Source organism: Salvia splendens, chromosome 1, assembly GCF_004379255.2.
Source record: "Salvia splendens isolate huo1 chromosome 1, SspV2, whole genome shotgun sequence".
NCBI classification, from domain to species: Eukaryota; Viridiplantae; Streptophyta; class Magnoliopsida; order Lamiales; family Lamiaceae; genus Salvia; species Salvia splendens.
This window is the reverse complement of record NC_056032.1, coordinates 39,166,299-39,191,836: the sequence shown is the minus strand read 5'-3', so window position 1 is coordinate 39,191,836 and position 25,538 is coordinate 39,166,299. Positions and strand designations below refer to the sequence as shown.

The window sequence follows — 25,538 nt, the reverse complement described above, 5'->3', positions numbered from 1 at the left end:
AATTATTTGCTCAATTTAAGGCTTATGTTGGGGGAGATCAATAAAATTCTATGTGTGTTTCTCTGTTTCTTTATGTGTTCTCTTTCTATTTGTTGATAGGAGGTATTGCAATGGCATCCGGTTCAGAATCAGCTGCAGAAAAGGGTGGGTTAAGATGGGCGGTGAGCCCTACAGAAGATATGGTGCAAGCGTTGTTGGAGACTTTAGTTGATCCTCTTTTGCCTTTGAGAGTCTCTAGTGTACCTCCCTCAGAAGATGTTCAGATAACTGTTGCCAAACAGGTCACTGTTTGCCTCTTTAACTCTTTGCATGAGATTGTGTAGATAGATCATTAACTAAGGCATGAGGGTGGGGGATTGGTCATGAAAGAGCAATGACATTCATGAACTTGAACATAAACAGTGGCCTTTCTGTAGTCCTATCTTGAAAATGTCGAACTTGTCATTTGAAACAGGACTGTTATGTAATAGTACAAATGTTTTGCAAATTTATACCCAATATATCTGTTTCGCTTTCGTTCATGGGTTCTGACGGCATCTGCCCTTTTTCATTTTCATTGCACCAGATGCATGCAGATGTTTTGCTCTACAATTACCACCACAGGAAGCAGAAACAGGAGCTAGTATTCCTTGAATTTGTGGATTTCTGCAAGTTGGCCATTGTCATCAGGCCTCCTCTGATTGCGTTCATGAAGATGATGAAGGAAAGTGAACCGCAGATGATGTATGGTACTGAAGACCGGCTTTCAATCACTGAGAGAGCAATTAAGTGTGCATGTGATATTGCTCTAGGTTTAGATGCGTCTAGAGATTTTCCTAAGATGGAAGGATGGCCAATATTTAATTTGACAGTGCTGCTAATTGATTCGAAGAAGGAAAATTGTATACTCCAATCTGATGCTGTCACTGAAGGTGCATTGTCACTTATTCAAAAAGAGCTCAGTGTGTCTATCATTCCTTCAGAACTATCAGCAGGAAATAAAGTTGGTAACAAGAGGAGGTGAGATAATCTGTTAACTTTTAATACCGAGTTTTTGCAGCTGGGGTATGATGTTGTGAAGGATGTCACTGGTATGGCAATTATCATGTTCCTTTATGATTATTCTGTCAAACTAAAAAATTCTTTATGTGAACTACTGAACTGCTATTGTCACTTTGGAGTGTTCTCCTGCTTAGTTTGCTATATATCCTTCTAAAGTGATTTTCGTAGAAGCAGCATTCTTTAAAATGAATGAATATCATTTGGTAATTTATGGATAGAAAAATCAAAGATAACTCCTTAAGCCAAGCGGATTTTACATTTATTGAAAAAATGGTTAAATATAAACTCACAAATTACCTTTATCAAGAAATTATCACATATGTTGTCTTTACCAATGCATTGTTGGCCTCTGAATGGGTAATGCAAAAGGGTGCATGATATACCTTTATTTTGGATAAACTTAAGCCTCTCTTTTTTTGTACATGGAACAGGAATCAGCAGTTCTGAACTTGAGGTTTTGGAGACCCATGTTACATATTCCTTAAGTAAAGAAAAGCCAGCTGCTTGGTTTTATATAATGCAATTCCGTGGATCATTCGATGAACATCAGCAAGTTCCTCTTAAGTTTCTTGTTGAGAGGTCAGTCATGCTGTGCTTTCCAGTGGCGTGCTACTCATTATGGTGTGATATTTAAATGACTTATTGATGGAAATTCATTGATTGCTACTGTTGCTTAGTCTCAAAGAGGATGGGCTTCCTTTATGCCTCTTCTTATGTCAAAGGAACTGTTATGCAGTAAGCTTTGTTTGACTTCAATCACCCATTTTCTCTGGAAAACTAATTGTTAGTTTAATTCTAGTTGTTTGCTCAAAGAGGACGGCCTTCCTTTATGCCTCTTGTTTATGAATGATACTAATGGACTGCTGAGAGGAGGTTAAGTGAGACTGGAACATTTTATTGATATTGTGCTTAATTAGAGCATTAGCAGTGGGGCGCCCTAAGGGACGCCCTAAAGCCCGCCCTATGCACCACCACGTCAACATTTTATCCTTCTAACCTTCCACCTGTAGTGGAGCGCCCTATAAGCCGCCCTATAGGTTTCACTATTGTTTTGTTAATTAATTTAAATGTTTTCAAATATGTCAATGCAAAATAATTAAAAAATACTACGATTAATTAAAAACGGCAAATCCTACATTGATTAAAAAAAAGTTTTAAACGAGTTAGAAATGAAAAAAAAGTTGACTACTCTACAAAAGTCCCAACTTGCGGCGCAGCTCATCGATCATCCCCTGGAGGTATTCGGCTTTGGCCGGGCCTGACATTGCATGAGGGCGTTGTGCGTGTCCAACAACGTCCTCCGGTTGGCGGCCGCTGCCATTTTATAGTGTAATTTGAGTGTGGAAAAGTGAATGGAAATGTTACAAATGAAGGTGGGGTAGGGGATATTTATATAAATAATTTTTTCGGAATTAAAAAAAAAAACACGTTGCATCGTCCGCGTCGCCCATAGTGGGCGGACGATGCCCTATCTTCTGCGTATCGTCAGCGGACGATCTATAAGGCGCGGACGATGCATCGGGCATCATCCGCACACCCACAGTGGGCGGACGATGGTGCGCCCGAGGCATCGGGCGGCCTATCGTCCGCCCCATTGCGGATGCTCTTAGAAGGTTGGTGCTACCGTGTTAGTCGGCATTCTGATAACTAACAGATTTGCATATTTTCAGTGTGCAGGGCCCGTTAGCAGAAAATTGTGCTAACGGTTCGTGGAAAACTACCCCCCTTATCAATTTATATCACATTCTTCCTTACATGGAGATAATCTGGTGCTGACTATCGAGGTACGGATAATGATAATCGGTTCACACATTCTTTTTCAACTCTGTTGATGTGTTTGTTATTAACATAAATGGACCTTCCTGTTTATAGTATGGATACGAAAATTGTGTAATTGTGTGTGTGCATATTGAAAATGATTGTATTCGAATATAGCTTGTTTTATCAATTGAGCCCATGTAGATCTGTATAACATTATGCATTGATAGATGATCAGGTCTAAACATTATTTACCTAATGTTATGTTGAGGGGAAGTTTCAGAGAGCAGTTTGGAAACTATTCATGTGTGGGTTTTTGTGCAACATAATAATCTTACAGTTCCTTTTTCAATGTTGTCATCATCTAGTGATTGTTGTGATGTATATGTGAAGATGGAATTGAAATATTCTTGGCTCTCATAATTTATTATTGACATTTATATTTGCACCAAGTACGAAAAATCATTAATGTGTTGGTGGTAATAGCTTTGAACTCTCAGTTTCTCAAATGGAGGAGAATGTTCATTGATTTCACTTTCAATTTAAGAAATGCTATGCTCAAAGCATCATGAGCAGCTGTGAACAAAATCAGTAATTTTTTAGTACAATGGCATGACTTGAATCATATTGTCAATGACAGGCTGGAGATGGGAGTGACCTCTTCTGACCAAAAAGCTGGACAGAATCATTATGGCAATAACAAGTTTTTCGATTCATCTCCTGGACAAGTAGCTAGTCCCATTGATATCTTTCATGGCACAGAAAGATATGTTAATCTCACAAGCAAGTTCATCAAAAGATTTGAAATTCTGGATTGTCAAAATGGAGATCTTGAGAACTTCGCTGATGGTATTGAGCAACCTGGTAAGGGTTTATCAGCTAGCCTTTCGAGAGGCCTGTATGAGATGCCGATGAAAGTTAATAATGCTATGGAGGAGATTGAAAAAGGGTGTGATATTGCAGATCCTACTACAGAGGTAGCTAGCACAAACATCCTTGAAAAAGCAGATGCTGTGAGTGATGATCCTGTAACTGATCCTTCCAGTCGACTATTTGGAAACACGGTGGTAGATGACAGTTTGAGAGAGGATTTAAAAGAAAAACGTGTTGGAGATTCTGGTAAAAACAACGAAAGGAGAACATGTCCTGAAAATTTAGACGAAGAACAAGTTGAATGTTGCAAGGTTATATTAGCTAGTCCTCCAAGGTTGTTGAATACTACGAATAGAAACGACTTGTCTAATACTTGCACAGATAGTGAAGATAATGAAATGCGAAATACAAAAATAAGAGTTTATTACCATAAGAGGAAGAAAAATACAGTACAACTTCAAGAAACTGTACCAGATATAAAGGTAAGAAACCAACTTTACTATGTGGAGTAATATATTCTTATGTGGTGATAGTGGTTTCCATTAAATGCAGCATTTTAACTGAAATTGTAAAAAGATACATGCTCATCAAAATGGAAAGAAACTCGTGTGTTTGCAGTACATGCGTGGTGGAACCTGATGATTCACACATGATTTGATAGAAAATGTATAACATACACTCTTATGTAGTTTGAAGTGTCACAATACTCTCTAGTGATATTCTGTAGTATCTAGGTGCATGCTTTACCATATCAATTTTTATGTGACTGAAAGTTTAGTAACTATCATGAAAATTGGTCCAGATGGTTACATGCACTGCCAATACTTGGACAATTCTCTTTGACTATATGCACTTGTCATCTTTCTACCTTTAGCAACACTTTTGGATTTTTACTTCTTTTAAGAGAATATTGGATCTAGGCTCCCAAAATGGAAACCTTTTATTTTTTAATTCCGGATTTGGTAGCGTTTCTGAAACTCGGCTTTAAAATTGAGTTTGAACAATGCGGATTTAGGCTCCCAAAATGGAAACCTTTTATTTTTTAATTCCGGATTTGGTAGTGGCGCGTTTCTGAAACTCGGCTTTAAAACTGAGTTTGAACAATGCGTCTTTAGTCTTGCCTATAACGAACACGGCTTTAAAGCCAAGTTTCACAAACGCGACTTTAACTGAACTTATAATCGAGAAATAGGGTTTTCTCTTCATTCTGGCGGCGCGAAATGGAGGCAGATTGGAGGCGATTATAGTCGATTTTCAGGCGATTTCACCCGGTAAAAGTTGTCTTCCTTGCTATTTATATGTATTGTGATTATTATATTGCTATTTGTCCACTTTGCCTTCCCGAATGAGGAGAAACCCTCTGCCTTGATTATAATTTCAGTTGCAGCCGAGTTTGTGAAGCCCGTGGCTGAATTCAAACTCGGTTTTAAAGCCTGAGTTTCCGTAATGCGGGAGTCCCATATCCGGAAATTAAAAAAAAGGCTCCCATTTTGGGTGCCCAAATCCTATATTCTCCTAAAAGAAGAATAAATCCCACTCTTTTATGTTGGAATTAAGATTGAGCTTGAGTTTCAGTGTACTTATATATGCCTTTAATGAATTTACTAGGAGGATATGGCAGGTTCTTTACAGTCAAATCTTACTAAAAAAAGAGATGAGACGGTATGTGGAGTTGAGGGTTATTTCACTAAGACGTGCAACCAAACTGGTATTACTTCATCACGGGACCAACGAGCTCAGCTTGAGGCTAAACCTAAGCACAATGTAAAAGTACAAGGTCCTTTGGATTCTTTTAGGTCAAATCAGCCTCAAAGAAGATATAAGAAGGTATCCGGAGATGAGGGTTATCTTACTACCACGGATAACCAAACTGGTGCTGCTTCAACTGAGAACCAGCGAACTCAGCTTCAGGCAGAAATGAAGCACAATAAAGAAGTACAGACTACCCTGGAATCTCTTAGGTCAGATCATATTCAAAGCAGAGATGGGATAGTATCTGGAAAAATGGGTGATCTTACACAAGAGTGCAATCACACTAGTATTGCTGCAAAGGAAAACCAGCTAGTACTGTTTCAGGATAATTGTATGCTCGATTTAGGAGCACAGGTTACATCAGCTTTAGACGTGGTGCAGAGTGCATCAACACTTATTTATAGAAAAATACAAGAACTGGTAATCTCCTTATTAATTTTTTTCCATGATCTCTCTTTCAATATGCATTAGCTCTGCCATGCTATCTATTAGTATTTACTACTACTAAACTCTGAAAGATTGGCTTCTCTATCCATATTTAATACTCTGTACATCCATTAAAACATTGTTCATTATTTTTGGCATGAGTTTTAATAAATGTTAGGTAAGTTTGTAGATAAGTGGAAAAAGGCGCCCCCATTTATTATTGGGGTATCGTATTTAATTCTAAATATAGTAAGGAGAAAACATAAGGGATAGTGGTGGGGTAGTTACTAAAAATGGAATTGGAAATGTTTTGGGGCCAGAAAATAATAGCAAATTGGGCAATGTTTTAAGGGGTGGAGGGAGTATAATTTTGTAAGGGGCGGTTCGGTTTGCAAGATTATATCTCATTATTAAATAAGCATTATGTTTGGTTCATGAGATTGAATCTCACAACTTAATCCTATAGATGGATAATCATGTGCTAATTAGTCATAGCCACCCCCTCCAACTAAAATAATCTCACAACTTAATCCTAGATGGATTATCATATGATAATTAGTCATTGCAACCGGATGGCTCCTAAAAGTTGGACTAATAGCTCGATAAGTGTATGACTTCTGATTCATATGCATACAAAGATACTTTGGTAACAATACTTACCTTGGCAGTACTCCCAACTCTGCAATACGGTGGATGAACTAGCATTATGTGAAGATTATTTTGACAGAATATTGGGTAAGTTACCTTTTATACCTTCTTTATCAATGGCGGTTGTGTCTATGACTTTGCTTATAAATTGTGTCTATGACATAATTCTCATTTGCTTATAAATTCATGTATTTCTTTTTAAAATTATTCTCATGACATAAAGAAAGATATGACATGTGCAACCAAATGGTTGTCCTCAGATGCCCTGTTTTATGCTGGTAACCCGTTAAAACTTTTTTTGTATTTTAACCACAGGGAAAATGAATAATTGAGTTTACCTAGTTATGCTCGAATTAATTTATGACTTGATAGTTCCTGATAAGGCATGTTCTTTTCTTGAAAGCATAGTTCGGCAAAGGGTTGTGGCTTATTGCACAAACAAACAAATATCCCTTTTGGAATAAAATTGTGATTTAGAAATCCTATGATATTGATTACAGTTATGGGTAATCCATGCTATAAGCATTGTCTACATAGAAAGTAAAATTTATGCCATTTTAAATTTAGGTGGAGACGTTGATTTGGCTCGTCAATGTATCAATTCTATCATTAGTGGTAAGTTTCACTCACTAGTGGAGAACAGAACACAAGTCCACCATAATGGTAATCGGCCAGATGAAAACAGAATTTCTCAGCATGGGAATCCCACCAGATTATCCGAAGTCTATCTTCCTGGAAAGTCATCATGTCAAGTGAGTCTCTTTCTTCGGGGATTTATGTATATTTTTCTTTTTTATCTGCAGAAAGGAAGTCGTTACAATAGTCATAAGGTTCTTATGTTAATGATCACGAGAACAATTGTTGTAGTATCCTGCATTAGTAAGCTTATCATTATTCTATTTGGGGGTGTTTACTTTGGGTGATAGCTTTGATTTACAATGCATAAGACAGAGCATTTCAAGGATTAGATGATCTGACAAACTCACAAGTGCTCAATCCATTTAAACTTTGGGTGTTTACTTGAAACTTATGACACCGACTTAGCATTACATACTGTAATAATGTAGACAGTCTCCATAAAAGTTTTTTTTCTATTCGATGTGATTTGGTCCCTAAGTGGTCCATAAATGTATTTTTCTATTCGATATGATTTGGACATCATTATAGTTGTGTATGCTAAGTGCTATAATTGTCCCGGAAATGGAATTGCTTCTGCATCTCCCATGATTGGCATGAAGTGATTCAGTTGATGTATTAGCGTTGCTCTTGGATATTTGGAATTTCTTTTCCTTTTGGACTACTGATTTGTTGAGGCAGGCTATAGTTGTTGCATCTGAAAATTAGTTGGTCTCTTCGTTGTGAAAATTCTACCCATTCTATTCATCTGGTCTAGACTTGCCACTTATAATCATTCCTGAGACCCATTATTTTGAAATTTCGCAAAAATTTCTTATGCATTTGAACTACTAGCTGCTTTGCCGTTTTTCTAGTCATTTCCTACATCGTTAATAATATTTCACTTGATAGGATTTGGAGTATACATGTCAGAGGAATGACTTGAGAGTGCCCCAGTTTCAGGTTCAACCTTCTGATGGTGAGACATGATCATCTGATCTTTTCCTTCTCAACGAACTTCTTTTTACTGTTTCTTTGTTTTCATTGTTCGTGATGTCCTACCACTTCAATTGCTTTTTATTCTTTTGGCAAATTGTGAAGTCTTGGTTGTTTTTGTAGGTGGATTCCTGTCAACTGTGGTGGTGACAGGAAAAGATTTCTACCTTCATGCAAAGGGTGGTGTAGGGTCTCATCCTCGTATAGCTAGGGAGACCGCTGCTGCCAAGATGATTGCTGAAATGCACAACACTTGGTATGAGTAAGGGTTTAGTGGTATTAAATAATTCAACTAGGCTGACACTTATGTTTTCGGTTCACGGAACCCATAACTGGTACTTCCGGGCACACTTAGTTTGAGTAGGGTTTAGTCGGGGATGAAGGTTCGATGAGATAATTTGCTAACTACGATGTTATTAGGTTTTGATTGTGTTGTAAAAAAGCTTGAACACAAGAAGTTTAGCTGTTTATTAATCATGAAATTAGGTTTGAAAAAAATAAATTTCACAAGAAAAATAAAGTGAGTCCACCCCAAGAGTTATATGACTATTAGATGAATGATTGTAAGTTAGTTTAGCACTCCCTCCGTTCTATTTAAGATGATGACACACGTTCTTCTACTTTTAGACACTCTCTCTCTTTAATTAATATCCACAACCATTTTTTTTCTCTCCCCAATTAAATATCTAACTCTCTTTCTCTCTTTAATATTTACACTTATCTTTTCTCTTTCTAATTAAACACATTAACTAATACTTCCCCCGTCCCATAATAATATGCACTCTTTCCTTTTTAGTCCATCCCACAAGAATATGCATTTTCTAATTTTGGAAAGTCATCTTTCTCTAATGAGATGTGATCCATTCTCCATTAATAAATTTTTAATTACTTTTTCTATCTACCTTTCTCTTATTTTACAAATTTTACATTAAAATCTGTGCTGAATCTAAAGTGCATATTCTTTGGGAACGGAGAGAGTAATTCCTAAAATTTTATGCTGACTAAGAAATGTGTCATCTTAGCTAGAACATAGGGAGTACTAAGTGATTTTCCTCATAAATATAATATGCGACATTTTTTTTATAATGACTGTCTTTATTTAAGATACTTCAAATAGTTATCTGGAAATAGGGTTGTTAGCCTTTAGAGCATCACCAATGGGGTGGACGATAGCGCGCCCGATGCGTCGGGGGCGCTATCGTCCGCCATTATGGCTCCGCGGACGACGGACGATGCGTCGTCCGCGCCCGACGCATAGTCCGCGGACGAAGCGCGGACGATAGGGCATCGTCCGTCCACTTTGGGAGACGCGGACAATGGCGCGTACGATGCAACGCGTTTTTGTTTTTCTTTTTTAATTTTTTAAATTCGAAATTTGTCTATTTAAACCTCGATTGTCATTCCATTTTTCATACGAACATTTCTCGCATCAGTTCTCTCATCTCTCACACATCTCTCCAAATCTCACAAGCCAAAATGAACCACGACGACGATCGGAGTTCCTCGAAGGACGGTAGTCCGACCTTGACTCGAGCCTTAAATGCAGTCGTGCACGACGCAATGGCGGAATGCGCCATAATGCAACGTGAGGAGGCGGAGGAACAGATCCCCAGGCCTATTCGACGTCGGAAGTCTGTTCGACGCGATCACGCCGCAGCTCACGAACGTCTAGTTGCAGACTATTTTGTCGACCAACCACGGTGGGGCCCGACTATTTTCCGTCATCGGTTTAGGATGCCTCGTTACCTTTTTCTCAGCATTGTCCAGACGTTGGAGTCCCTTGATGAATACTTCTAGTATCGGGAAGATGGCATCGGCACACCCTGGCTTACGCCGTTGCAAAAGTGCACAGTTGCAATCCGCCAGTTGGCCTACGGCACCAGCGCTGACATGTTCGACGAGTACCTCCTGTTAAATGGTATAGACAACATATTTAGAGAAGAAAGCAATGGGAGAAGATTATTGTATTTTGATTGAATGATGAAATGGTACTCAACACCCATATATTTATAGGGATGTTGGTGACTTTTGAGATCCTACAATAAATGTATATTCATGGAACTACACTACTATTGGAACAATGCATGCACATCTTCAATGCTTCTTGGAACTCCATTCTTGGAACTATATTCTTCTTTAATGCTTATTGATACTTCCCCTTTTCTCAACACTCCCCCTCAAATTGAGTGGTGGGATCTCCAAAACTCAATTTGGAAAGCACATCTTCAAAGCTCCTTGAGTTGACTGCTTTAGTTAGGATGTCGGCAAGTTGATCCTCAGAGCGAACAAAAAGGAGTTCGACAATCCCATTCTCAATGTTTTCTTTGATAAAGTGTCTGTCAACCTCCACATGCTTCGTTCGATCATGTTGTACTGGATTTTGTGAGATGCTTATAGCGGCTTTGTTATCACAATACAACTGACACTTGCTTGGAGGGAGATTAATCTCTTTCATCAATCTCCTTAACCATAAAATCTCGGTCAACCCACTTTTAATCCCACGAAATTCTGCTTCGGCACTCGAAAGAGCCACCACCTTCTGCTTCTTACTTCTCCATGTTACCAAATTACCTCCAACAAAGGTAAAGTAGCCTGCTGTAGACTTCCTATCATTTGGGTTCCCTGCCCAGTCAGCATCTGTATAACCATGAATCTCAAGATGCCCATTTTTAGCGAACAACACTCCATGCCCTGGAGTTCCCTTCAAATACCGACAAATCCTAAGTGCTGCCTCCATGTGATCTGTCTGCGGCTTATGCATGAACTGACTTACGACCCCAACTGCATAGGCAATATCTGGCCTAGTGTGCGAGAGATATATGAGTTTTCCGACTAGTCGCTGATATCGACTACGATCAGCCAACTTGGCTCCTTCTCTGATTTGTAATCCGTGATTAACTGCCAGAGGAGTGTCTGCTGGTTTACATTCCAGTAGGTCGGTCTCTGCTAGGATGTCCAAGATATACTTCCTTTGTCGCAGAAAAATTCCTTTGATTGACCTTAGCACTTCAATCCCAAGAAAGTACTTGAGATTCCCCAAGTCCTTCATCTCAAATTCCTGAAAAAGATTTTTCTTTAATTCCTCAATCTCTTCTAGGTCGTCACCTGTAATAATCATGTCATCAACATATATGATTAAACATGTGATCTTATCACCCTGCTTCTTAAAAAATAGCGTATGGTCTGAATTGCTCTGTGTATATCCATAGCTAATCATTGCCCCAGCAAACTTCCCAAACCATACTCTTGGAGATTGCTTCAATCCATACAAGGTCTTCCTCAATCGGCACCCTTCACCTGCTTTAAAATCTGTTGCAAAACCTGGGGGTGCCTCCATGTAAACTTCTTCTTCCTTCTTCAACTCTCCATGTAGGAAGGCATTCGTCACATCAAACTGGTGTAATGGCCAGTCCCTATTAGCAGCAATGGATAACAACACCCGAATTGTGTTCATCTTAGCTACTGGAGAGAAGGTCTCAGAATAGTCAACTCCATATGTCTGAGTATAGCCTTTTGCGACAAGTCGTGCCTTGTACCTTTCTATCGAGCCATCAGGTCTTCTTTTGATAGTGAAGACCCATCGACAACCCACTGGTCGCTTCCCTTCTGGTAGAGCACATTTCTCCCATGTGTGGTTTCGAATCAGTGCATCAATCTCTTTCTTCATTGCTTCCCTCCAATGCTTGTATTTCATAGCTTCTTCCCATGTCTGTGGTATTTCTTCTTCCTCATATAGTGCATTCTCGAAAGCCCGAGCCATCTCTGATAAATGGCCTTTGGCTAGGTTCACAACAGAGTACCGCTTTTTCTTGTCAATCCTCTCTGGCGTATACCTTTTGGGTGGAACTCCTCTGTTTGACCTTGGTGGAAGTATGTACCTCCCAGTGTCAGGGTCAACTCCTTCGACCTCGACTTCCTCAATTTCCCTTTCTTCGGCCTCAATTGAATTTTCTTCTGCACTTACAGTGTTAGCCAAACAATTATCTGTATCCACAGGATTACTTACAGTGGATAACCTTAACGGAGAAATATTTGAGGCGATGCCACTTTCTACGATGGACTCTACCACATCAGAGACTTGCTCAGCGGAATTGCTTACTGTTTTCTCTGATAGATCCGCATCAGGATTGCTTGGCGTTGGCAGTGGCATTGAGATCCAACTTAGCGGGTCCGTATCATTGTTATCCCTAACATTACTCTCCCCCTGACCGCTAAGATGGGTAAAGAAGTACTCAGTTTCAAGAAAGTTGCAGTTCATTGTAACAAACATCCGGTTGGACTTTGGATCGAAACACCTATACCCCTTTTGATTTACCCCATATCCTACAAAAACGCATTTGATAGCGCAAGGGGATAGTTTAGTTCTTTCATGTTTAGGAATGTGGACAAAAACGGAGCATCCGAAGACGCGAGGTTCAAGAGTCAAGGGCGGAGGAATTTTTGTGAAGGTGGACAAGACTTGTAGAGGAGTTTTATGTTTGAGAATACTTGTGGGCAATCGGTTTAAGAGATAGGCTGAGGTGGCAATGGCTTCTGGCCAGAAGTGTTTTGGGGCTTTTGACTCTATAAGCATAGAACGAGTCATTTCGAGGAGAGATCGATTTTTCCTTTCAGCCACACCGTTTTGTTCGGGAGTATGAGCACATGTGGTTTGGTGTATAAGGCCTTTGTTTTGGAAGAGTTGTTTCATGGTAGAATTAACGAACTCCCCCCCATTATCTGACCGAAGGACCTGAATGGTTTTGTGAAACTGAGTTTGGATAAGGTTATAGAAATGGGTAAAGTGTGACAAAACTTCAGATTTTTGTTTCATGAAATATATCCAGGTCATGCGAGTGCAATCATCCACAAAAACTAAGAAATATCGAAAACCTTGCCCCCCAATAACTGGTGCGGGCCCCCAAACATCAGAGTGTACTAAGGCAAATGGGGTTTCAACACGAGTATTACTTAATGGGTAAGAGTTCCGATGACTTTTGGATAAAAGACAAGTTTCACAGTACATGTCATGCTTAGGAATAATACTAGGAAATAATAATTTTAAGTAACCGATAGATGGATGACCCAAGCGCCGATGCCAAAGCCAAGCTTTCCTGTCAGCTGATCCGTGAGTTAACATGGCAGTCCCTTTTTGAGCTATCTCATCCACATAGTAAAGCCCATCACGTTCAGTGCCACGCCCAATTATCTCTCCGGTTCGGATATCCTGCAACAGACAAAATTGTGGCTGCATTAGTAACGTACAATTCAATTCCTTTGTGACATGACTAATGGATAATAACTTATGAGACATCGAAGGAATATATAGACAATTTGATAACTGCAAAGTTGGGGAAATGTTAACGGTTCCAGCCCCCTCAACCACCGTAAATTCCCCATTGGCAGTTTGGATATGAGATTTTAGAGGTTTCTGAAGGTTGGTAAGGTCTGAGGCATCATATGTTATGGTATCGGTCGCCCCACAGTCAAAAATCCATTTATCATTTTTCTCATGGCCATTAGATACTGCACACACAACTCCAAGCTTCTCGAGAGGCTGAAATCGATTTTGGCAAGTGGTTTGGGAAATTATGGAATTTTCAGGAGATTTGGGGGCTAATTGTGACTGAGAATTTTGGTGGGGTAAAACCTGCAATTTCCCAAAGATTTGGGGGCTTCCAATAAAAGAGCCCCCTAACCCTAATCTACCTGAATCGGGCGCCGCCTCTCCCCTCATCAATTCTTCACTCCAATCGTGAATTACACTCCCACTTCCACTGGCAACGAAGTTTGCTGCCCCGGTTGTATTCGCCGGCTGAGCAGCTTCATTTCTGGTCCTTCCTCCTGGCTGGACAGCACCAGCGGTTTGCGCGACCCCCTGCACGGCGTTGCCTCCGTCGCCTCCAACTGCTGCGGCGGCGTGCCCGCCACGGTTCCATGGTGTTTGCGGTTGCGGCGGCTTGCCGTGCTTCTCTTCCCACCAATCTGGATATCCAACTAGTTCAAAGCATGAATCTTTTGTGTGTCTTTTCCGTTTGCAGTAGGAACACACCAATTTTGACTTGTCTTCTTCATCACTTCGCCGATTTCTATCATTGCCACTGCCGCGACCACCACTGTTGCTGCCGCGACCACCACCGTTGCTGCCGCGACCGCCACCCCGAGAGCCGCCGGTAGGGTTCTGCCACCCTCGAATGGCGAGGCCAGTTTCAATTCCATCCATGGCAGCTGCTCCGCCGGTGTTTGCCTGTTGTAACACTCGGAGTCGTGTCTCCTCCTGCTGAATCAGGTTGTACGCATAGTCGACGGAGGGAAGTGGGTCCATTTTCAGTATCTCCCTCTTGGTTGTTTCATATTTGCTATCAATTGCATAGAGAAACTGACATACTCTCTGATCTTGTATGAATTTGTTATGAATCTCCATATCCTCTGGACATTTCATTGGGTTCGTCTGTTTTTGGTCGATTGAAATCCAGATCTCTCCCAACCGGCTCCATATTTCTTCTAATGAACTGCTTCCTTGCCTCAGTGTGGTTGCTTTGAACTGAAGATCATACACCTGGATTTTATCTCTTCCGCTCCCATATGTGACGGCCAACGCATCCCATATATGCTTTGCCGTCGGATGTTGTGAAACTCGACTGACCAGTCGAGGCTCAATGTTTTGTATTAACCAAGTGATCACACAGTGATCGGCTTGTTCCCATTGTATGAAGGCTGGATCGGTTCGCGGTGGAGAATGAGGCACTCCGGTGACGTGAGATACCATTCCCCGACCGCTTATTGCCGTCTTCATCAATACGGACCAAAGGGCGTAATTTTCTCCATTCAACTTATTCCCACCAATGTGGAGGGGCTGCGTGTCAATTCTGAATGGCATGGCAGCTGTTTCTGGTGGATTTGGTTGGTTCATCGCAAAACTATTGCGCATAAAGTTGGCAAATTGCCGGGCAAATTCATCTGCCATAGATGAATCTGAGGTTTCGGTTACTATATAGTTGTCATTTGACATTTTGGCTTATGGTTATAGATACAGCGGAAAAAGGAAAAACAAAAAAACGGGAAAGGGCCGAGAAAGGTATCAAAGACGATGATGATACCTTATCTGAGTCCAAACCCGCTCTGATACCATGTTAAATGGTATAGACAACATATTTAGAGAAGAAAGCAATGGGAGAAGATTATTGTATTTTGATTGAATGATGAAATGGTACTCAACACCCATATATTTATAGGGATGTTGGTGACTTTTGAGATCCTACAATAAATGTATATTCATGGAACTACACTACTATTGGAACAATGCATGCACATCTTCAATGCTTCTTGGAACTATATTCTTCTTTAATGCTTATTGATACTTCCCCTTTTCTCAACACCTCCACGTCAGGGATACAACAGGCTGCGAGTGCTTGAAGAAATTTTGTAGGGGAATTGTGGAAACGTACAGCGCCACATATTTGAGAAAGCCGACGACTGTAGATTGCCAGACCCTAATGAGAATGCACGAGACGGCGCACGACTTTCCTGGGATGCTAAGGAGCGTCGACTGTATGCACTGGAAGTGGAAGAATTGTCCGTCGGCGTGGAGAGGCCAATTTACTAGTGGATACAAGGGCAGCCACCCGACGATAATCCTCGAAGCCGTCGCTGACTATCGGCTCTGGATCTGTCATGCTTACTTCGGTATAGCCGAGTCGAACAACGACATCAACGTCCTCAACTCATCCACCCTCTTCGCCGAGCAATGCAACGGCAACGGCCCGACCATCGAGTTCACTGTCAACATGCGCCAATACCACATGGGGTACTACTTGGCCGATGGCATATACCCAAAGTGACATGTTTTTTTGAAGACGATCAGCTGTCCAATGGGTGAGAAGAGAGTTTTATTTGCGCAAAGGCAGGAGGCGGCGCGGAAGGAAGTGAAGCGGGCATTTGGTGTGCTCCAAGCACGGTGGGCAATAGTGAAAGGGTCGGCGCGTCTCTGGTTCAAGGAAGTCCTCATCGATGTCATGTATGCGTGCATAATCTTGCACAACATGATAGTCGAAAATGAAGGTATGAGCATCACTGATTGGACCGATGACGAAGGTGCATCTAGCTCCTCCGGCACGGCGACCCCGCCCCCCGCTCAAGGATTACCGACGGGCTTCAATGAGGTTCTATCTAGACGGGCTTCAATGAGCAACCAACACTACCATGCGCAGCTCATGAATGACATGATTGAAGAAGTGTGGGCCCGTAACCGCCGTCGCTGAGTTTGCGTATTTTTTTTAAATCCGTATTGTAATGTATTAATTTTATAAATAAAATGAAGGTTTTTTCTAATTTTTTTAGTTATTTAAATATTCAAATAGAAGAAAATGCTTAAGGCGCGCCTTAGGGCACGGCTTAAGGCGCCCCACTGCAGGTGAAAGGGCAGGTGGATAAAATGCTGACGTGGCGGTGCATAGGGCAGGCTTTAGGATGCGTCTTAGGGCGCCCCATTGTTGATGCTATTAGGATACTGAGTAGCCACTAATTGTGGTAAGAAATATAATTTCCGCAAATATGTCAACAAGTTAGACTTTTTCAACACAAACACATACTTAATCGAGAAACATTTTTATACTTATTGTATTTGTATATAATTAGTTGTAACGAGGTACCTTCACCTCCAACTCATTGCCAGCGCTTTGAGGAATCGAAATCTATCTGCATGCTTGCAAGTTCACGAGTTAATATTTAATCTATTTAACAGCATAATATATTTATATTATGAGAACTAGGAGAGATGGGTGCTGATAGAACTTTTCAAGTTAGAACACATAACTATCAGTTTTCAAATGCATTGATATCAATTGACATTATAGTTTTTGACTCAATATGATAGGCCCTCGACACCGGCAACGGTGGAACCCACCAAGGAGCAGCTGGAACAAGAGCTCAGGACTGGAACTCCTGCGGTGAAAGAGACCACAGCCGCCACGTCTAAAGGACCGAAGAACACTCGGCCTAAACGGAAGACACCCACGATGTATACGGATTTTACTTCATGATAAATAAATCTTTTTGCAAACTTTATTTATTTGTTTTTATTATCTTTTGGATATTTTTGAACTCAATTAGTATAGATTTAATTATATCTTCTCGGGTTTTCTTATAGGACCTCCACACCAATACAAGACGTCCCAATTAATGCACAGTCAACTCCCAAGCCCAACGCAATCGAGGACGAAGCCCCGAAGAGTGATCGGCCCAAGAGGAAGAGCGCGCGGCCCGCTAAGTACAAGGACTTTAGTTTTCATTTAAATGATTCCTTATAATTGTTTTTATCGTTTTTTGCATTATTTTCAGTATAATCATTGAACTATGTTGGGATTAGATTTATTCAAATATTCTTGGGTTTTCTTCTTGATTCTTTCCCAAGACGTAAGAGTCGAATCAAGCAGGGTCGGGTTCTATAAACAATAAAACCCATTAGAGGTCAATTATTGAGAAATAAAGATATTCTTTCTTCTCACTCAAGGTTCTCTCTGTTTTGCTGTCTTAATTAGGGTTTGATATCTCTTTTCTCCTTTCGATCGTTCAGTTCGTTTATCTCTCGTTAGACAAAGTTAAAGCCTAACTTTTCTTTTTGATTCTTTCCGGAGTTATAAAAGTCGAATCAAGCAGGACCGGGATTCTATAAATAATAGATCCAATTAGAGGTCAAAATATTGAAAAATAAATATTTTATTCTCCCATTCACGTTTTTTCCCAACCTTAGCACCTCAACCAGGGTTAACTCTTCTGTCTTTCATATTTTTGCTCAATCTTTTGCTCAATCTTAATGTTAGGTGCTTCTCGTGCAGTTCGGTGAATATCAGTTTATGAGTTTATATAAACATCTGATTCAATATCAATAACTGATATTAATGCATTAGAAATATGATTTTTAGTCCTCAAAGTTCTCATTTTTAAAAAAAGGTTGTCACCAGAATAACTTCAATGAGTATGTAACTATTTCAGTTTTAAATCTAACTAATTAAACAAATTACACTGTAATTACACCATAGTAGAATATGTGTTTATTTTCCTTCGTGCCGCCTAACCAGTAAGCATTGTGCCGCAATCTGGCGGAAAAAAACAATTTAATTATTCACTGAGAAATATGACATTATTATTGTCATATTATTATCTATATTTGTTTGTCCCCCTATAATTTAATAGTAGTACAAAATACTACACACATTTTACTAAAAATAAGCAACCGGTTTTTATTTTTTGCACACTCTTTTATCAAGATTATCCCAAAATAATCACTATTATCAAAATTCATTGGAGATGGAAAGCGTTGAGAGTTGGAGAAAGGAGAGTATAAGCAGCCAGCTAAATCACGGCATAAAGCTTTCCAATAAGCTAAAAAAGGAGCTTCATCATCATCACTCAAACTCCAGTGATTGTGAATTGTTGATTGATAAAATTATTTCTTGTTATAACAATGCATTAGAACTGCTCAATTACACGGATTCTCTTCACAACGGCGATTCGACTACTTTGCTTGACTTTAGTCCATCTAGTGAAGTTTCTGACCAGGACTTTAAGGATCATGTTCCTAAGAAAAGGTACATTCTTACCACATTGATCGATCAATTATGTTTTTTTTTTTCACTTCTTTTTTTAGGGGGTGGCTTTTGTTTGATTCAAAAATTTGGTTTTGTAGAAAGAGTTTGGAGAGATGGAGTGAAGAAGTGCATGTTTGTTGTGGAACAAGGTCTGAAGATCAGCTTGAAGATGGATATAATTGGAGAAAATATGGACAAAAAGATATTTTGGGGGCTACTCATCCTAGGTGAGTTAGGGACATTATATATCATCTTAATTTGTCATTTTCTTGATTTTACTGTCCACTATATTCCATAGCTAAAGTCTTTGTCATCGATAAATTTCTTCATTACAAATAGTATATTTTCACGTAATTAAAAAAATCTACACAATATCCATATTTGATTTGTCCCTTCCACACTTTAATTAAAGTTAGAAAAATGAAGAATAGTTAAATATGAATATGACATCTCTAATAGTACTAAAGAAAATGGCAGATCGTATTACCGGTGCACTTATCGACACATGAGAGGTTGTTCAGCGACGAAACAAGTACAGCGAGGGGAAGACGACCCTTCAATCTTGAGGATCCTCTACAGAGGAAAACACAGTTGTGGTCTAAACCAGAACAAACAAAACGGTGTCGTTAGTGCAGAAACCAACGAAGATTCCAAACAACTGAAACCTGAAAATGTTGCATCACCGCCGTTGATCATGTCAGGGCCAACATCAATGTCCACGTGTCAGATCGATCAGAGCTTCCAAGATTCAGAGACGTTTCCCGTTGGAGTTTTGGATTTCATTATTGATTTTGATGTTCCTTTTTTTGAGGTCTCGTCTAACTATCTCTGATCATATGTTCAACAAAACAATATTTGATGCTAAAGCAGAAGGTTTTACATGTGTTTGAGTTGAGTTGGAGATTAATTCATTTGTCATGCAGAGAAGAGAAAATTATTTGTTGATAATTGATATGCATACAATATTGACTCTTTTTCTTAGTCAATGTTCCAATTATATACTGTATTTCATTTTTTTTATTATGCTCGCAATAGTTTACAAGCGAATATATTAGCAAGTACATTTATGTTCGGAAAATGTGCTCGCTAATGATTTACTATTATTTTAAATTTTAGGGTTCATTTTGTAGCTTGCGAAATTCCGTTTTCTAGTGATTGTGAGAATGTGAAAGAAGTGAAAACAATACCTTCTCGATCTACATTCTAAAAATCGTTCTTAAGTTATATGGAAAGTGTTGGGTTACAAACCCATCCCACATCGGATGAGTGAGGGAAGTTGGAAGGTGTATATAATTTCTGTCCAACCCCAATTAGTTTGAGGCCTTTTGGGAGTGACTCAAAAACAAATCCGTGCGGGCTTGACCCAAAGCGGACAATATCAAACTAATGTTGCAGTCGACGATCCTAACAAGTGGTATCAGAGCCAAGGTGGCTCTGGGTTGTGCCTGGATGAGCCCCGGTTAGGGTCGGGCCCAGGATGACCCAGGGGCCAGGGCTGGAACAACCCATGTTCGTGTCGACTGCGTGCACTTCACATGATGGTCACTCCCAAATTCTTGGAAATAAAATTTTAACCTGCTCCATTAAAGGTATGGCCCAATGGGCCGAAACGTCTCAGAATGTTGGTTAATAAACTATGTTATATTTATATTAACTTACTCGTTATGAGTTTCATTGATAAATAAATGTAACTATGCAAGTCATTCATCTTTATGATTTTATACTCCATATTTTTGCTATTACCAGCCAAAGCTTTTTCAGTGTATACAACTAAATTAATAATTTTAATTAACGCTCACATAATACTATATAATTATCCTATTTTAATAAATTAAAATCTAAAAAAAGTCTTGTGTGGATAATTATAATGTGGCTCTTTGTTTGTGTGGACAAGTAAAATGTTGATACTATTTAGGATCACTTTTTTTGTTTGTACTTGTCTTATTTTCAGATAGAAAATGATCACAAAATGGTTCGTTTTAACTGTGGATTCAAAATATTAAAATAATATAATACTCGTAAATACTAACTTAATAAACAATAATGGTAGCACTAACTACAAATGAGTATTGGTCGCGGACAGTTATTGCAAAATTTGACAAAGACTTATATCAATTTTAGGACAGTGATTGATGTGCCTAAGCTAAGACAATGGAAACCACACACTGAATAATGTACTAGTATATAATAGATTCTAATACCTCTAAAAAAGCGGATCACAAAATACTATCCACGGTGGCCCACTATAGCCCAAGCCCATCTACCCAACGACTAAACACTTTTGCCCACTAATCTATAAATAGCAATATTATACTCCCTTCGTTCAATAGCAATAGAATCATTTTACTATTTTAGTACGTTCTATGCAGTGAAATTATTTTTTTAATAAAAGTCAACATATTTCTTTTTACTTACTTTACTCCCTCTTATTTTGTTCCCTCTTCATCTCTATACCTTTTTCATTTCTACTTTATTCTTCCTTTACTTAACTCATTTAAGATCATTTTTTCTTAAACCACATGCCGAAATGAAATGCATCCACTACTATGGAACAGAGGAAGTAAAATTAAAAATAAGAAAATAAAATATAAAATACTATAAAAACATATTTTCTTTTTCGTACGTCTCATACAATAGTCCATATCCATTTATGACAACATTTTTCTCCTTCTCTCTTACTTTATTAATTATGGATTAAAACTCGTGTCAATATTAAATGACCTATTTCTCTGGGACAGATAGAGTAAAATATAAAAATAAAAGATTCCTTATCACGTCCTTTGTGCAATCCAAGGGCTATATATGGCCATATCTCCTCCTCTCGAAATCATACTCTAACATTCCATTTTAATCTACTTGCCTTTTTCTTTCAAATAAACTTTTTGTGGCCCTAATTAATTATGGAATACAACTACAAATTCCGATCCTTTTTTCACCGTGGCTGTTGAAATCAGATATAGCTATAACTATTTATTGAATAAGATCTGAAACTGTAGGTATAATAGAACAATTATGAAGATTATTACATACTATATAATATGAATACAATAATGGGAAAAGATACAATAATAAAGAATTGAGAAGTTGCAGCTTAAAAACATGTCACTTTCCCATAACAACATTATTCTTTCCATTTCGGTAACTAACAAACGGTAAAAATCAATTTCAAAAGTAAAAAACCAGAAAACGTCGCTTACGTGTATATTTTTCGCAAACAGAAAATCTTAAAAATAGGCGATTTGTATGGTACAACCATGTAACAGAGGGTACAACCGCAGAGCTCTTCACTAAATCGTTAAAAATCAGGTGAAAGTGAAGCAGGGCTCTCTCACTCCTTTTTTTTTCTTTCTCATTTCACACAAGCGCCGTCACATAAACCACAACCACTCACAAAACACACACTCACTGCGTATCGCCTCCGTCTCTCCTCCGCCGGCGCCACGCGACGTCTTGTGGATTGCTGTTTCCACATCGATCGTTGACCTAGGGCTTTTTTAATTATTTTTTTTTCAATTTTTGTTTCGGGGGTTTGATGGCGTCGGAGGATGTGAAGACGAGCGAATCGGCAGTGTCGAAGATTGTTAATCTGGCGGAGGAGGCGAAGCTCGCGAAGGAGGAAATCAAGCCTACTAAATATCAAGTTTACAGTATCTGCAAATCTCTCGTCGCTGGTGGTGTCGCCGGAGGAGTGTAAGTTTTCTGTTTGTTTTCGATTTTTTTTAATCTCTGTGGATGTATATATACGTAGTGATTGAATTTTAATTTCATGTTTTTCCTTTTGGCTTATGGATGTAGATTTTGATTTTATGTTTGACTGATTCAGTGAATGTATTTTCAGAATTGTTTGTCTTTCGTCTATTTGCATGAAAATAGGTTTTTTTTGTTAAACCCTTTTGTATTTAGATTGCTGATCCTCGGCAGCGATTTTGAAGAAACTCCGATTTGGAGTTTCTGTTTGTTGCTCTTTATTTGTGACATGAAAGTTTGTATTTTGGGGACATAACACAGAATTAGCTCATTAACGGAACAGATTTCGTGCTTAAAGCATTTTGTTTTTGTTTTTAACCTTTTTCGGTAATACTGAAACTTTAATGATGCTCTCCTCTACTTTTGAGGAGCATAATTGAGGTGGAGCGGGAATAGAATATCTTGGAGTAGTTTTCATTATCTATATAGAATGGTTTGGGAGTAGCTTTGTTGGAAGAAGTGATGTTTGTAATTCTAGCTTCTTTTCGTGCTGGTGGAAAACATCTGTGGGTTTATCAGTATATGACTTGAATCCTTGATGCATCTCTACTGCAGGTCACGAACTGCTGTAGCTCCTTTGGAACGTCTAAAAATTCTGCTTCAGGTAAAGCGGTGCTAAATTCAAAATCTTTTTCATAACCTTGTTTTACTAATTGCTTAGGATTTCCTGGATGATGCAATTTTATTCTCTTTCTATGTCAGGTTCAAAGTTCTCAGAATATAAAGTACAATGGTACTATTCAAGGATTGAAGTATATATGGAGAACTGAGGGATTCAGGGGCTTATTCAAAGGCAATGGCACCAATTGTGCTCGGATTGTCCCAAACTCAGCAGTAAAATTCTTCAGCTATGAGCAAGCATCCAAGTATGCTCCTGTGATATCACATGATTTTCATAATATAATTTCATATCTTCTATCTATAGTATGCCTGAGATGTTGTCAGTAATGCTATGATTCTCATTATATTTTTTAATTTTTGGCCACTGAAGTATTAGTCACTTTGCTTATGTAGTTTTTTAAATAGATATATAGGTTCTGTTTTATGTGTTCAGAAATGTTAAGCTTATTATCAACATGTCCTTTTTGGTTCTAGCATGTCTTTTCCCCTGGGAAAGAGTTCTGAACTTAAGTTTTCTAGTAGCTTTGTATTGGTTATCTTGCTAATGAGATACTAATCTGAACATTGATAGCTATATTTCATAGAACGAGTGTCTGTCTTTCTTCTTGTCACCATTTGAGTTTGTATTTTTGGTTGCAGGGGTATATTATATGCATATCGGCAACAAACAGGAAATGGTAAGTTCATTATGCTTATGCTGGTTTTTGTAACTTGCTTTCTCATGTTATCCGGTTATTGGCATTGTAATTCTGAATACCAAACATTGCCAACCTTTAGAACATAGGCCCTAAACCAATATTTTAATATAGAATGGTCTATCCAGTATCCAATAAATTTCATAAAAAAATTGCCTTTCCTCATCATTTAATTATTTTTTACAGTACTTTTTTCATTTGGGGGGTTGGGGGTAATACTAGCTATCTTAAAACTTACATATATTTTCTTGCTCCTTAATTGATGGCATAACATTCGTAGCAAGGTCTGTGTTCTCAAGTATCGTACGTGTAACATGAGATTTTTTATGGTTCGTTGAATAATATGTGGAATTGATCTTATAGAGGATGCTCAGCTGACTCCTCTTTTACGCCTTGGTGCTGGAGCTTGTGCTGGAATAATTGCCATGTCTGCCACATACCCAATGGACATGGTTAGAGGCAGAATTACTGTACAGGTATCATGGGGCCTCAGTCTCTTTAGATTAAAAATAGGTAGGCTATCCTGTTTGTAATTATTTTTGACAACTTTTTATTTCTCTCTGCTGCAGACAGAAGCGTCCCCTTATCAGTATAGGGGAATGGTTCATGCATTATCCACCGTGCTTCGAGAGGAAGGCTTTCGTGCCCTATACAAGGGTTGGCTTCCTTCTGTTATTGGAGTTGTAAGTGCTGAAACCATTAATATTTTATGTTGTGGTAAATGGTAATTAGCCTGATAGTTGGTGGTTTAAGTTAGCAGATTGGTTGTCAAGGAGACATACAGAGTTTGTCCATTTCCAAAGAAGAGAAAAATTTAGTCTTAGCAAATCGGCCACTAGAAACAAATTTACCATATCAGAATTCCAGTACTTAAGCATTATATGACCGAGTTAAACTTAGGCTCAAGAATTGAACTCGCTTCCTGCAATTGCTTGTTAATTAAATGGCCATCTCATGATATACTTGGTTACAGGTTCCGTATGTTGGTCTTAACTTTGCTGTGTATGAATCCCTTAAAGATTGGTTAATCAAATCTAAAGCCTTTGGGCTTGTTGAAGACAATGAATTGGGTGTTGCAACAAGGCTTGCATGTGGAGCTGCTGCAGGCACTGTTGGACAAACTGTTGCCTACCCACTCGATGTCATCCGTAGGAGAATGCAGATGGTTGGATGGAATAACGCATCTTCAATTGTCACTGGTGACGGGAGAAGCAAGGCGTCCCTTGAGTACACAGGCATGGTTGATGCTTTCAGGAAAACCGTGAGGCACGAAGGCTTCAGAGCATTGTACAAGGGTCTGGTCCCCAATTCAGTGAAGGTCAGTAGTCTCTACACTTAACTGTAACCTTGCCTACAAAACTAACATGATACTAAACTCAAATTGGTCTTCAGGTTGTCCCATCAATAGCTATTGCATTTGTGACATACGAACAAGTGAAAGAGTTGCTCGGGGTAGAGATTAGGATATCTGATTGATTCGTCTTGTCAGAGTGCTGTGACGTTCACTCTGTTATTTTTGTCTCGAGGAGAGGAGGAATTAGTGTTAGACCCTCTTTGCAGAGAGAGAGGGAAGCTGCGTAGCATTCTAACTTGTGTTCATATATCTATCTCCTGTGACCAATAGTTTGCTCAGTTGAAATGCTGTCTCAATAAGATTAGTGCAGAAGAATGAATGATGCCAATAATAGCTTCTCTGTTTATGCTTTTGGTTTTCTACTGTTTTGGGTGAATCCTTTCGTTTTCCTCAATTCCATATGTTGAGGTTTTTAGCTGACGGAAATATTTGGTTTTTTTATAT

General features: G+C 39.0%; 3 protein-coding genes across 5 annotated transcripts; all 3 read left to right on the top strand.

Moving 5' to 3' along the window:
• The first annotated feature begins 1,483 nt into the window (after nt 1-1,483).
• Nucleotides 1,484-8,707, top strand: LOC121750315. Of its 3 annotated transcripts, XM_042144850.1 has the most exons (10): nt 1,484-1,620; nt 2,712-2,825; nt 3,440-3,663; nt 3,763-4,154; nt 4,865-4,943; nt 5,294-5,844; nt 6,519-6,585; nt 7,066-7,250; nt 8,026-8,092; nt 8,233-8,707. In XM_042144850.1, the coding sequence occupies exons 3-10, from the start codon at nt 3,447-3,449 to the stop codon at nt 8,373-8,375; spliced, it is 1,701 nt and encodes a 566-aa protein (XP_042000784.1). In that variant the 5' UTR covers nt 1,484-1,620; nt 2,712-2,825; nt 3,440-3,446; the 3' UTR covers nt 8,376-8,707. The 3 variants fall into 3 exon arrangements, with proteins under 3 accessions (XP_042000784.1, XP_042000770.1, XP_042000776.1); XM_042144836.1 differs by having other exon boundaries at nt 3,440-4,154; XM_042144842.1 differs by lacking the exon at nt 4,865-4,943 and having other exon boundaries at nt 3,440-4,154; nt 5,281-5,844.
• A 9,689-nt stretch (nt 8,708-18,396) lies between these two features.
• LOC121787046 (probable WRKY transcription factor 30) lies at nt 18,397-19,509 on the top strand. Its single transcript, XM_042185684.1, has 3 exons — nt 18,397-18,677; nt 18,776-18,904; nt 19,137-19,509. Exons 1-3 carry the CDS (start codon nt 18,397-18,399, stop codon nt 19,507-19,509), a joined length of 783 nt encoding a protein of 260 aa, XP_042041618.1.
• Nucleotides 19,510-21,925: 2,416 nt separating this feature from the next.
• On the top strand, nt 21,926-25,444 carry LOC121750722 (mitochondrial adenine nucleotide transporter ADNT1-like). Its single transcript, XM_042145321.1, has 8 exons — nt 21,926-22,367; nt 22,980-23,028; nt 23,127-23,290; nt 23,685-23,722; nt 24,104-24,216; nt 24,310-24,423; nt 24,714-25,058; nt 25,133-25,444. Exons 1-8 carry the CDS (start codon nt 22,210-22,212, stop codon nt 25,214-25,216), a joined length of 1,065 nt encoding a protein of 354 aa, XP_042001255.1. The 5' UTR covers nt 21,926-22,209; the 3' UTR covers nt 25,217-25,444.
• The last annotated feature ends 94 nt before the right edge of the window (nt 25,445-25,538 follow it).

What these genes read in the sequence shown, in the direction of transcription:
- LOC121750315 (XM_042144836.1), top strand. Translation starts at nt 3,447, where the DNA reads ATGGGAGTGACCTCTTCTGACCAAAAAGCTGGACAGAATCATTATGGC. An exon ending in AAACTGTACCAGATATAAAG is followed by an intron (nt 4,155 to 4,864) that starts GTAAGAAACCAA and finishes ATCGAGAAATAG; the next exon opens with GGTTTTCTCTTCATTCTGGC. An exon ending in CTGGAAAGTCATCATGTCAA is followed by an intron (nt 7,251 to 8,025) that starts GTGAGTCTCTTT and finishes TTCACTTGATAG; the next exon opens with GATTTGGAGTATACATGTCA.
- LOC121787046 (XM_042185684.1), top strand. Translation starts at nt 18,397, where the DNA reads ATGGAAAGCGTTGAGAGTTGGAGAAAGGAGAGTATAAGCAGCCAGCTA. An exon ending in GATCATGTTCCTAAGAAAAG is followed by an intron (nt 18,678 to 18,775) that starts GTACATTCTTAC and finishes TTGGTTTTGTAG; the next exon opens with AAAGAGTTTGGAGAGATGGA. An exon ending in TTGGGGGCTACTCATCCTAG is followed by an intron (nt 18,905 to 19,136) that starts GTGAGTTAGGGA and finishes CATCTCTAATAG; the next exon opens with TACTAAAGAAAATGGCAGAT.
- LOC121750722 (XM_042145321.1), top strand. Translation starts at nt 22,210, where the DNA reads ATGGCGTCGGAGGATGTGAAGACGAGCGAATCGGCAGTGTCGAAGATT. An exon ending in AGCTATGAGCAAGCATCCAA is followed by an intron (nt 23,291 to 23,684) that starts GTATGCTCCTGT and finishes TTTTGGTTGCAG; the next exon opens with GGGTATATTATATGCATATC. An exon ending in GAGGCAGAATTACTGTACAG is followed by an intron (nt 24,217 to 24,309) that starts GTATCATGGGGC and finishes TCTCTGCTGCAG; the next exon opens with ACAGAAGCGTCCCCTTATCA.